Source organism: Ooceraea biroi, chromosome 7, assembly GCF_003672135.1.
Source record: "Ooceraea biroi isolate clonal line C1 chromosome 7, Obir_v5.4, whole genome shotgun sequence".
In the NCBI taxonomy this organism is placed as follows: Eukaryota; Metazoa; Arthropoda; class Insecta; order Hymenoptera; family Formicidae; genus Ooceraea; species Ooceraea biroi.
In genome coordinates, this window is record NC_039512.1 from 10,738,483 (window position 1) to 10,752,085 (window position 13,603).

At 40.7% G+C, this 13,603-nt stretch overlaps 1 protein-coding gene across 1 annotated transcript in view; it reads left to right on the forward strand.

The window, feature by feature from the left end:
• LOC105279884 (neuroligin-4, Y-linked) overlaps positions 1-13,603 on the forward strand; it is a 143,577-nt gene that overhangs the window by 119,343 nt on the left and 10,631 nt on the right. Inside the window, exons 2-3 of the mRNA XM_011339987.2 lie at positions 5,968-6,126; positions 10,911-11,108. Coding sequence (XP_011338289.1) covers positions 5,968-6,126; positions 10,911-11,108 — 357 coding nt within the window. The remainder of the gene's footprint in view (positions 1-5,967; positions 6,127-10,910; positions 11,109-13,603) is intronic.

Here is a 13,603-nt window from a genome sequence, read left to right on the forward strand (position 1 = left end):
ACCATAATATCATTAATCGATCGAAAGCTGTCGCAGACTCCGAAAGAAGAAGTTTGTTATGCGAAACAACTTTGAATCAAGCTATTTTGTATCGTTTTGCACTTTACTATTTTCAAATCAGCATCTGCATTGATCTGATAAGCTTCTCTGTGTTTGTTTAAAATCTTTTTTAAAAAGGAACGTTAGTTGAGCAAAAATAAATATTGTCATTAATAAAGAATCGTCTAAAATTTCTTTAAAGAAAGAGGATGAGACAGTTCCAGCACTATTCTGGCGCAATCGTTTGGAAAATTTATGGACGGATCTGGGGCTCGTCAACTTATATCGCAGTCGTCTTCGATTATCGATTGTACCCTCGGCAACTGTTGCCGCCTCTCCGTATGACCTAGCACAAAGAAATATTTTCTTATAATAATCTACATAACGAAATTTTAATGATATTTTCCTAAAACTGCTTAAAATCGATATATATTTTTGTGTGTATGCGCGCGCGCGCGCGCGCGCGTGTGTGTGTGTGTGTATTATATGTATGTATAAACACATAGAAGCCTTTAATTCACAGCAAAAGCGAATATTTTACTGCAACAAGAACTGTTTCCAAAGGTCGTTTAATTTAAATTTAAATATCATGTCGCTAAAGCTTCAAATTAAATTTTTTACGACATTTCTTTTGTTTTATGATTCCACATATAAATATCGCGATCTAAAAGTTTAGATTAAATTTTAACAACTAGAATCCCTCAAGATCTCACGAAAATTGCGAGTTTAACATTCCCGACGCTAAATGTGCGCAAAGATTTCTCTTACAAAACCGCGTACTTTTATAGGGAAACGTGAAAAGTGAAATTAAACGGAATTTGACTTCTTCGACTTCCCGTTTGTCCATTTTACCGTTGAAACGCCGTTCTTCCATTCTTCCCCGTAATTATTTAAACACAAATCTCGACGATTGCGCTCGAAAAATCTCGTTTCGGGATAATGGCGAAACTTCCCTCAGGCTGCTCGGCCGAAATTATCCGCCAACTGTTCGGGACGAGGGCGCGCATAATGCGGCCGATTACGAGAGGGGGCCGAACGAACGAACGAACAAAAAAACAGTCGTGGTGCTTTTTACATATCTACGAGCTAAATTTCACGACGCGGAAATCTCGACCGGCAGCGGAACTCGTTTATACTCGTTTATGCGCCCCTTATCGGCGCTCGGAACAAAAGGGACGATGGGACGTGATGGTGGTTGAAAACCCGAAAAGGCACAAAAATCGCAAATGATTTCCCACTCTTTTCTACATCCGATCTGTTTCTCTGGCGGGCTGTCTTAGAGATGGATTCCGCAAACGCAAGACCCGCGTACCCTCGCGCGGACATGAGGGTCGAGTGAAAGGGGTAAGTAAAGCAGTTCGAGATTGTCCGCCGGATAAGACGTACTCTCGCGTCGGTCTTACAAGTGAACACGTAGTTAACGCGCTAAATACTACTCTTTCACGGTGTTATTCCTATTTAAGTGTCGTGATATCTTTACCAGAGACGGTCAGGTCGTGGTTGGGGGAGTAAGACAGAGGAAGGAAGAAAGGAAAAGAGAAATATCTGAAATTATACGAGAAGAGAAAACTTCGCAGCAGAAAGTAAATGGAAAAATTGCTGAGATTGTACGCGAGATCTTTTTTAACGCGTCAAGAGTCGCTGTAATGTTTCGCTATTGAGTGCAGAACATACATAAAAGAAAAATCACAAGGCTTTGAAGTTCGTCGGGAAGTAATGATGCGCAGTATGAGAGATCTGTACTCCTCTCCGGCATTTTCATGACGGAAATGTCTCCGATTCGTCCGGGAAAAATCGGTGCTTCGGATTCCGAGATCTCGAGATAGAAGAGGCAAAACGGCAAGAAAGAGTCACCTTTTTTTGTCGGTTGGTCGGTCGGTCGGTCGTTCGAGTTTCAGACTCACGTAAGTACCCGAGGCACATCGATGCGGAAAATGATCGGATGTATCGACAGAATCAAGGAGGTGGTTAAGCCGACATCGAGGAGTGTTTGCCGTAGAGGACCTCGAGTGGCAGCTGGAACGAGTGCGATACAAGAGCCGCGTTTATGAATGTCGGATTTGCGAAACGTCGAAAGCCCGGATTGGCTGCCTGAGATTCACGGGATTCCCTCGTTTCCGGGACCCCGACTTCTCAAAGGCTTTCATTTCGGGGATACCTTAAACCATCCTCAACAATTATCAGATGATTGAATTCTTTTGAAAAATATTCTTCTTACTCCATGAAACTTTTCGAAATTGCTCGTTGCGTTTCGTTGCTGCGCAAGCTTTCCTGGCTCGTTTCTCAAATTTTTAGCTCGTGAATTATTTAATATTTGCTCATTTCATTTCTAATTCTTATAATTCCTTTGACTGTTTTGTTAAATCCGCGCATTTCTTCTGTCCGCTTTGAATTTTACCTCCTCATTCGAAATTTTTAATCCTGAAATTGACTTTCACCCTCTTTCGATTCATTGACTTTCCACATCTGCCATTTTCCGAGTTATTCCTTTTCTATCAAGCCCTTATTAAGCTCCCTGAAGCATATAATTACGTTATGAAAGCATCGACAATGTGCGGGAAGCAGGAGAAGTGATAAGATTTACGAGGACGATAAACATCGTTGTCCTGAGTGGCCTCATGCAGCACAGTCGTCAGGACATCCCTAATAAGACGAACGCATCCAGCGTACATGGTGTTCCTGGACTGTATGCAAGCTTTTACCGCGGCGATTCCGCTGTGAATACAAGCAATGAATGCGGCGTGATAACCGCGTCGTCATCATCCTTATCTGTACACCGTAATCCTGCCTGTGCCACTGCAGCTTGCAGGGCGACGCGATAAAGTGCTCCGCACTGCAGTTGCACCAGACCTTGCCGGGCATCATCACGTGCAGCTAATCCTAATGTCGACCCTACTGCCCTTATTTCGGTTTTGCACCTTCGTTTATGTCACCTGTCTTTCTCTCATTCCCCCATGCGTTCCCCGCGCGTTCTGAAAAAACAAAATGTATTCTGAAAGCTGAAAGACACAACACACAAACACACACACACACATGCATAAAGAGATCTGAAACAATAGATATTTTATAACAATAAAAATTCGAACGTAATTTCGGTGACGCAAGATATACTGAAACTATGAGTTTCTGTTTGCAAAAAAACTATAAATTTACGTTCATGCATTTCATTTATATAAACTATTATTTTTATCTGAATTTCGTTAAAAATATTATTAATAAAATTTTTTAAATCTAGAACGTCGAGCATTGTGATAATAAAAATTGAAATTGAATGAAAATACGGTATTCGGTTGCGGTGTTGACATTAAATTCATAAAAGCCGTGGAAACTATATACGAATTTACTAAGTTTTCCATTAAAATGTTTTTGATTAGTAACGTCAAATATCGAAGAGCAATAAGAACTGGAATTACATTCTGATGACGCAAAAACAGTGTGGATTTGTTTAAAAGATAAAGCTGTCTCGCGTATGATAAATGCACAATCTGTTTCCCTTGCCGGCGGCATGCCAGCCGGAAGGCTGAAAGGATTAAAGGGAGCGTCGCTAAGAAAGCGGATGCAATATCGAGTTTGCAAAATAAAGCGATCTAACGGGAACGGGTGCAGCTACTTCTCGTTTACCATCCGCGATATCAAACTACGGAGCACCGCTTTATGAATATGTAAAGTCCGTTAGAGGCGCCCCGGCAAATTGTTTGCGGATCGCATCAAATATTGACAGGGCGCTTGTAAATTTATTCACGGCCGAAATAATGTATCGCGGCCGTGATGAGGCTGGATAAGTTGGAATCCCGATCTTCCCCCATAACAGGGAAATAAGATTCTTACCCGTTGTTTATGAAAATCGTAAAGCCACGTTCGCGGAATCCTTCAATATCCCGAATTTCGAATCCTCGGATTTGACGCTGAAAATTGGCGCTCGCGAATAGATAGCACCCCCTCCACCCCTTAGATCTTCTTATCTCGGATTCCAATATTTATATTCTCGGATATTGTGGATTTTGGATTCTCGCATGTTTGCTCTCGAAATTCACGCAAAATATCGAGTTACCAAGCTCTCGCTCGTTTGAAGGAATTCTTGCGTAAATTTCTGCTTAAATTATAATTTCATATATATAATATGGATAATACGTGTACACGCAATATTAATAATACGTGTACGTACGTAAATCGTAAATATCATTAAAGCCATGGAATTGTTCCATGCTAACAACAGACCGACCATTTTCTGCTCTTCCGTTGTTACGGAAGATGTACGAGATTACTGATGGAATAGAAGATTCCACTGCGAATTCCCAGTCAGTATAAAATGCACTTTAACGAGTAACGTACCTGTGGAGACTGCACGCATTTCAGACAACCAGCGGAGTCGCTAATTAGGAAACGCATGAGAAAGCTGCAAGGGCGATAATGAAAATAATAATTAGCCGGCGTGCTTGCGGTCCATTAATTGATTTAGCTGGCGAATCGTCACCGCGCTCTGCGCGGCCACTTAATTAACGCAGCCGGCCAATCAAGCGACCGCTCGCTCCTCTAATCGCATTGACGCTGTTCATTTTCCGCAATGCGTTTGCAAGGCATTTGCCCTTGCAGAATTCCTACAACGAATTAACCGTGAATAAATTAAATTTCATTCTTTAAACGGTATTAGAGATACTTTACGCTACTGACTTACACATTATTCAAGGAGAATTTAAATTAAAATGAAATTTTTTTAAATTAAACAGAAGACAAGTCCCGCGCAAGATCTTGCTAAATATCGCTGAATATCTCGTTAACTGGCGGTAGATCTTATGCACTTTGTAAGGCATGCACTTTGACAGATATAAATTAATTTTCTGAAGATTGTAAAACTAAAATAAGATTACTAAATGGTTTAATTTAATGTAGTTTTCTACAGTTTTTGACATTTTAAAATTGTTCGGAAGAACACAGAAAAAATTATTTTTCATAAACCATAAAATTGAAACTTTTTGATGAAATACAGTTCTCCATTAAATCATTATCAAAACGAAAAATCCGGAAATTGAACTATCTTCCTGATAACAGCAACAAGATAACTTCAGAAAAGACTCAAGACAATACAGTAATCCCGTTAAAAGTTTAGCAGAAATTGTTTACAAACTCTCCAACAAGATCGCAAACTCATTATGTTTTATGGGAGATCGGGAAAGGGTGCACAGGAAGGATGCACAGGAGGGAACAGTCGTTGGTCGTGATGCGAACCGCTATCGCGAGGATGGTGACGCGTGATTTGTTGAATTATGACCGATGTTCGGTCTGGCCGTAGCGATCACCCTCGCGTGTTCACCCTTCCAGCATTACCATGGCAAATCAGATTGTCGCACCCCTTTCGTGTGCGGGAGCTACTGCCGCTTGTTTTAATTACATCAGATGCGATAGGCGACACGTCGCCCCCGACAATCCAGCACGCACAGCTTGCTCGTTACGCGCAGAACGCGAATGAACGTTGAGCACCTTCTTACACATCCGCTGCATATGCGCAATAACATTAGGTATTAAATTACATACTGTATTATCTCGATTAATTAATCAGCTCGTTAATCATTTATCAATTCATTTACGCGCATATAGGTATTCATCACCAAATTGTAATACGAGATATTGCTTTGCTGAAATTTCAAATGTGTCCTTTTTCTGCCTTTTGTACATTATTGTTGCCGATTTCTGAATTTTTGCGGCAGACGCAATGAAATGTGTAATGGTATAATTTAAGGAATATAACTGTGTTAGCTTCCTGGCTAGGTGCAGATGGCACGTTTTTAGGACATGGTAATCTTTTATCGGACCGTCAAAACTTCGTGGACTTCCTTAGAAAGTTGAAAAATGACCTTTTAAGGAGGTGCGACGTGAACTATCAGGTGTCGAGAATGTCGATCGATCACAGGATAATTTTATTGATTACAGCTGGCGCGAGGGATGGCGGCGGCAGGAGATATCCTGTGATCGTGTTCGTGCATGGCGAGAGCTATGAATGGAGCAGTGGAAATCCCTACGATGGCAGCGTCCTGGCGAGCTATGGAAGCGTCGTCGTCGTCACCATCAACTATAGACTCGGCATCTTAGGTAAGTCATGGCAGATATTTCCGGTTTCACTTTGGCTGATATCTAGATTCTCTCTCAGCCTAGAATCTTGGAAATCCTGGGAAGCCAAGAGAGTTTCTTGTTTTTTAAGCTCGTAAGAGCTTAAAGAGCGGTAACTTCTTGAGCTCTTTCGAAATTTTTGACGTTCTGGTGATTTTGAGATCCACGAATGTGAGTGGATCTTTGGATTTGCTAAACCAACGATCTTTTCATCTTTAAATTGTGGACATGCTTTAGTTACCAAAACAATTTTCTAATGTCTCAAACTTGTACCTTCGGCTTTCTATAGAATTTCACAAGTTTTTCAATGTTTTCTTAATTCTTTGGAAAAACACAAATTCAGTCATTAAGACAGAAAGTCTTTGGATTCCTGATCTCTCGGAACTTCAATCTCTCTGGATCTCGTTTCTGAGATTTCCAAGATCTCTTATTTCTTCACTTCTGTACTTTCGTTCTAACTTTTCTACGTTAAACACGCCGATAATTAACCTCGATTGCCGAGTCAGATATAACTTTCGCGAACTGTTCGGAACTCAGATAAATCACATATGTTAGTTGTTCGCTTAATGGTGTGAAACGCTACCTCGCAGCAGTTAAGGTCTGAAACGAGCCAGTCGACCGTAGCTCATTAGCTATTTAGGGCCGGTTGCACCGACGTCACTTAAGCGCTAAGTGTGCTTACTCAATTTTCCTGCTCTATCCAAAGGCAACATCTAGACTAGGCTATGATCCCCAAAAGGGGCGACTAACCCCAGTTTCGGTATTAGTCTAACAGACCCTTGAAACAAGTTGATCGGTTTAAAACATGAGTTTGACTCTGCCCAAAATGGCAAACGTGCTCATCCACGCGTATGCCCCTACGTCGGAACACCATTAAATGGAACTTGTTACCGCGTGACGTTTGACATGGCGACGTTCGATGGTTAAGAAGCCGTGAAAAAAGCTGAAGAGCACGAACAAGCGGATGGCCGTAGAAGTTGGCCGTGAAAGCCACGGGGATTGCAAGTTCCGACGACCCGGTCTGTTGCCTGGCAACCCGGGCAACCAAATCTAATAGGAAACTCATTACGGCCAGGTCTTCCGTTTCACCAAACTAAATTCTTGACTCCACCTCCTTCCTCTCTCGCACTCTGCCGTTCTTCGGCCCTACAGCACGGCTCCCCGCTGTTTCTCGTCTATCATCCACACCGTATACAGGGTTTCTTAATGTCGTTTCGTCCTAGAACTCCAATGAGAGGGCTAAAAACCATGGATCTAGAAATCCAAGTAGATTAAAGGATCCAATATCCAAGAAACTTAGGAACATCATAGTTTAGGCCGGATTTGATTAACATTGAATTCGCTTAGGAATTAGGTTATTATCAGATTAAATTCTATCATTATTATTGCAGTATTAAACTATATTGGATCTTCTGTCCAAATTATTCGTACCTAACTAATTCGTACTGCCTAAACTTATTCGTACAACGACGGAGTGAGATAGCAAACAGAGAGCCCGTTAAAGGGATAGTTTGCGTCAATGCGTATCCGCGAGGTGACACGCGATGACAGCGGATAGTAAATCCAAATTCGAGAATTCGATTCCATCGATAACGGGATAAAAAAAATGAAAGGAGAGAAAGAGAGAGGTGTAAAAATATCCCGCGACGAATAGCAGGATGAAATGGCGCTGCCCAGGAAATTCCACTCCACGGAGGCCGCAATTTTTTTCTTCGCTCGCCCCTGGTTTTTTTCCATTTTCCTTTCGGAAAAATGATGCGGCGCTTTGTGAGCGCCGCACCAACCGACGATATCCCAACCAACCCCTATATCCCCTCTTTCCGCCTCTCTTCCCGGCGTGTATACCAGCGTGTACCGGAAAATTTAAATCAACGAATAGCGTTCAGCAGTTCCATTGTAACGAGAAGAATAGGAGAAGCGCGGAAGCGCAACGCGACAGATACGCCGGAGGTTGAATATCAAATGGGACATGACCGGTGCTTTATTTCTATTCCGCTTTCATATTCGCACCTCTCCGCGTATGTGCGTGTGCGAGTGCCCGACGCGAGCTTTGTGCATTTTTCCCCTTTCGACGGTAAAGTACGGAGGATCGTTATTGGATCGGACCAGACGTAACCCGGAGGCTAGAAGGCGAGGAGACCGGGTGACGTCTCCCGTCGTAAGAAGAGAGAGGGATTGTGCCAGTGATGCAAATGTACCATCGCGCGCGAAAGTCTCGGAAGACTCTAACTCTGATAGGGATTCCGCATCCTAAGGATTCGAGAAAAGATTTGAAGTAGATGCGGGCGTCGCAGAAGAAATCAATTCAATTAAAGTCAGATTGCATCGATAATAAAACTTGTATAAATATGTCAGGAAATACATTTGGAAAGCAAGAGCCAGCAACAACACGATTGAAGTGAGAACTCCAAAGGAAACCTATGCAAATGTTTCGTTACATAATTACTCGATCACACCAATAAACCAGGTCATCAAACAGAAGATTTGGTAATACTGACATTCTTTTTATGGAGATCGAAGAACTTTGAAAACTTGATATAACAGCAGCTCTACGCAACCCCATACGAAATCCTACAGGAGATCAAGTTCGAATGACATCCTGACGAGAAACTATGGGAAAGGGGTCAAACATCTTCCTACGTAATAGTCCCAAATAGGTACTTATTAAACAATCTGCGAGGAGTGCTAATCTCATTCGACTTTGTAAGGACCTTGGAGAAATCTCGTATCTCGGAGACAGTTGGGTGTTTTTCCACGCGGCGTAGGGCTTTCGAAATTATCGATTTGGCAAGGCCAGCGGGAAACAGTCGGCGCAACATCGTTGACCTAGATCCTGGCGACGGTAACGCCTCCCTTGTTAAGGCACCGAGTGCCCTAAAGTTAATGCATGCCGGTAAGTATATACATGACGGCTCATAATGGAAATAATCCTCTTAGTTCCGCGAAGAACAATCTCTAGTATGTCAGAAAGTAATATGATGGATAATTTAATGACACGGTGTTTTTGAAAACGGGACAAATACGTAGACCTGGCAGGACACAGTCCTATTGAGAGGTGAAATATCGCGGTTCGAAGCCGCCAGCAGCAACAATCGTCTCTCGCAATTTAATCCGGCCGAATGAAACGAAGGAAAAGGTGGAAATTCTCGAAGGGCCAACCTGACTCAATTAGCGCTAATCTAATTTCCGAGCTCTATCTATATTAAAAGAGATTGGAACTAATTGACTACATGGATAGCTGACACTGCTGATAATTTCTGGTCTCGTGAGAGATCCAATTAAGAAATTGCTTCAGGGATAATTGTCATGAAGGATTCTTATTTTCTATTAATTGGCAATCCTTATATGTACAAGGGTCTTAAAACAGTGTTAAATAATATCGACAATATGTCAAGCTGTATCTGAATTTATAATCCATTTAGCAAAGAAACAACTGCAGTCACCTACTAAAAATATTTAATCGAAATTACCTGGTTGATATTTGGAACTCACGCTGTCAAATGCCTTCATGCAACTGGATTGGATTTCGATATTAGGTTCAAAATAAAATCGTGTTTTGATGGGAAAAAAACAGGGGAAAGAATCTGGGATAAATAAATCTGGACGGCTGGCAGATTTACGAATCCGAATTTATTCGGTGGAAACGGAAGGGAAAGGGTAAAGTCTGTCTGTTGACGAATGTATTTCGATGGCGACGAAGTCGAACGGTTTGTGCATCACGACAATGCTGTGCCCGGCAAGCCGGGTAAGACTGTTGCCAATGGCGCCATCCGGCCGTCATAAATATCGCCTCGACTCCGCCAATTGATAGCGATATCTCGCTCGGCGAAACGATACGCAAAGTAGGACGTGATACGTGTCTGGACACTAAATCATACCGGTTGCTCGCCAGACGAGCCAATCTCTATATCCCCAAACCATTTAACCCTTTCACGCTAAAGGGTTGTGGTTGGCGTGACGTTCCTCGCAACTAGACAGTATAAAATCCATTGAAAATATTTCATTCACACGACTATGTGGATGGTTATTGTGCAAACCAGTTTATTTATCAAGTAAAAAACGCAAACGCATTCACGTTGCTTCCAATGTTATATTAGTCTTAATTAAACATTAAAATTAATCCTTTTACATATGCAATATAATAAAATTCTTAATATGAAAAAACATAGAAGAGAACTGTCGTAACTAGTTGTAAGTGATTTAATGAGAACTTTATTAAAACATTTAACAACATCAAATAAGTTTTCCTACAAGAACATAAAAAGCATTATCGGAAAAGATAGGAACAATATATAATATAAATCACTCGCTATATAATACTGATCAAAATTGATCGATCGCACTTTCTATAAGCTTCTCTAACTATAATCCTGAAAAACTTTCTATAACGTAGCAGGAACTCATCAAACTATGAACTATATAATGCGATCAATAAATACACTTATACCCCAGTTTATCAAGTAAACAGTTATACAATATACTACCTGATATACTAAGGAACGTGCAATTAGCTGATAATAATTATACTCAGATTCAATGAATCTCTTGATTTTCCGTCATTTTCCTAGTCAGGCATTTCCGCACCTCATTGTAGTCCACAATTTATCTCGCCTGTCACTCGATAATCCGCGACACGCGACGATTGGAATTAGCTCCATCAACGGTAATACCGATGCGATCACAGTGATGTTATACTAGCCGTAACCAGCGATAATGGACACCAAGAGCCTCGCACTGACCATAAGCGGGGCTTGTTTTGATTGCAGGCTTTCTAAACGCCAACACAGACTCGCACTTACGCTCGCCAGCGAATTACGGTCTGATGGACCAGATCGCGGCGTTACATTGGGTAAAGGAGAACATTGCCTATTTTGGGGGTGATCCTGATAATGTTACGTTGGTGGGACACGGCACCGGCGCTGCTTGCGTGAACTTCCTGATGACCAGTCACGCGGTTCCTGATGGTAAGTCCCTCCAATTTAATTCGTATTTGTAAATTTACATTTATATTTAATAGAGGATTGCTCTTTCCCTTTACTGTGCATAAATTGTTGTGTAAAAAAAAACATCGAAGATTTATTCACAAGGTAAAATATATCTTTAAATGTCTTGCAAGTCTCTGAATCTCTTGTACACTTTTGGAGAAATAATTTTGCGCCAGTTATTGTCTCGGATCAATTAATCCTGTTTGGAGAATCATCTTGACGTCAACAAAGAAATAGATAACGTCATGTCGACACAGTGAAAGGGGAGAAGGTAGAGATGGAAGAGCGAGAAGCCACACGAGACAATGATACTGAGGAGTCAGGAATAATGGGGTGGTTTACCAGAGGCCATAAATTGCGGGGGAATCAGCTGGCCCGACCACCATTGACAACTCGCAGCTGTAGTGAATTATCATCCAAGAGCTCCCGACGATAAGCTTTGTGGTTCTGAAACAGATTGCGACACTTTGTTTTTTGTCCCCTCGCACTGATAAAACCAAGAACTCATCGAAGAATACGACAAAGAACAATGGCGAGCCGGCCATTCCGGCCAAAAAATTATATCACATCCCTTTCTTTTGGACCAAGCCTACTTTGTCACAAAAGTCACGTAACATCGCAAGTAACAAGAAAATAATAACGCTCAAATCCTTATTTGTCTTTAATTTTACAATTATACAGGGTGAGGCACCTAAAACAGGCCACCTCAATATCTCGGCTGTTATTGGTGATAGAAAAAAATGTGTCAGACCAAACTTGCATGGTTTCAAGGGACACATAATTTGTTCTAAATAAGTTTTTATTAGGTGGACGCGTAGAGGTCATATGAAGATCAACTTCGTTTTTTTAAATGGTATGATATGTTTTTTACGTACCATCTAGTAGAGCATTTGAAGATGCGTACATTGATCTACGGGTCAAAATCATTCAAGGTCACTGAAGGCTAAAATTTCTAAGTGCTAGAACTTTTTCATTTCTGAGTTTACGGTATTTTCAATAGCAGAGAACTCTAGGCAATATAAACAATAATGACATCATCAACTCAGAACTTCTCGGAAAAGAAAAAATTTCTAACGGCTAGAACTTTTTCATTTCTGAATTTACGGTATTTTCAATAGCAGAGAACTCTAGGCAATATAAAAAATAATTATAACAACAACTCAGAACTTCACGGAAAAAGAAAAAATTTCTAAAGGCTAGAACTTTTTCATTTCTGAGTTTACAGTATTTTTAATAGCAGAGAACTCTAGACAATATAAAGTAAATTATTTTCCCTTGCAGTTGGCCTTCAGTGACCTTGAATAATTTTGACCCGTAGATCAATGTGCGCATCTTCAAACGCTCTACTAGATGGTACGTAAAAAAAACATATTATACCATTTAAAAAAACGAAGTTGACCTTCATATGACCTCTATGCGTCCACCTAATAAAAAATTATTTAGAACAAATTATGTGTCCCTCGAAACCATGCAAGTTTGGTCTGACACATTTTTTTCTATCACCAATAACAGCCGAGATATTGAGGTGGCCTGTTTTAGGTGCCTCACCCTGTAGATATTATTTGGAAGAATTAAGTATATGCTTTCGTTGTCTTTTTATCTTTGAATCTTTTTAGTTTTTTTTAAATTTTGATTTCTCGATTTTTCGATTTTCCGATTACTTTGATCCTGAATTTCTCGGTTTCTTGATTCTTTATCTGGCTGTTTTCAATACTGGCGTTCATTTTTTTAGCTCCTCGTTTCCTTTGATGCCGCGCCTTTAATTCGTCGAACGCTTGGCTCCTGGGTCTCCGCTGCCTCGAAGGAATTAATTAATCCTCGGGTATTATAGAGGACTGCCATTAAATCCGAGTAACGCGACGGAATTTGAGCGGCGATAATCCTTTAATAGTCCTTTAATGTCGCAAGCTTCGACACCGTCTTATCGTTCGGCGTCGTCCTCTTGACGACGACGGATATCGGAAGAACGGGGCCATCTTGATTCCGTAATGTCGGAAATACGTCGAGAACGCCACCAGGATATTCAGAGTTTACCTCAGTATCTGCCCCGCTAAATGAATAAGATCCAATCGGATATTGACATGTATCGGACCTGATAAGATCGTGCTCGAAGACATATTTCGTCGTTGAGCGTCAAAATGGCCGATCGAAATAGAATTACAGAATGGAAAAATGTCACCTGTCATTTTCAATTTATTAAAAGAGAAAGAGAGAGAGAAAGGGAAAGATAGTACTCGAATGCTGCAGCAATTTCTAACAAGAAGTTTTAAAGATAATATTCAAGCTTTCTTCGTGTATAATTAATAATTATAATATCTAGCTACGTAATTAACGATTGAATAATGAGAATATGATAAAAATCATACAAATAATATGCTAAATAATATGTAAATATTCCAAAATGCAGTTTTAATTAAATAAAAATATAGATAGAAGGTAATATGATTTCGGACAATGAATTAATTATAAATAAT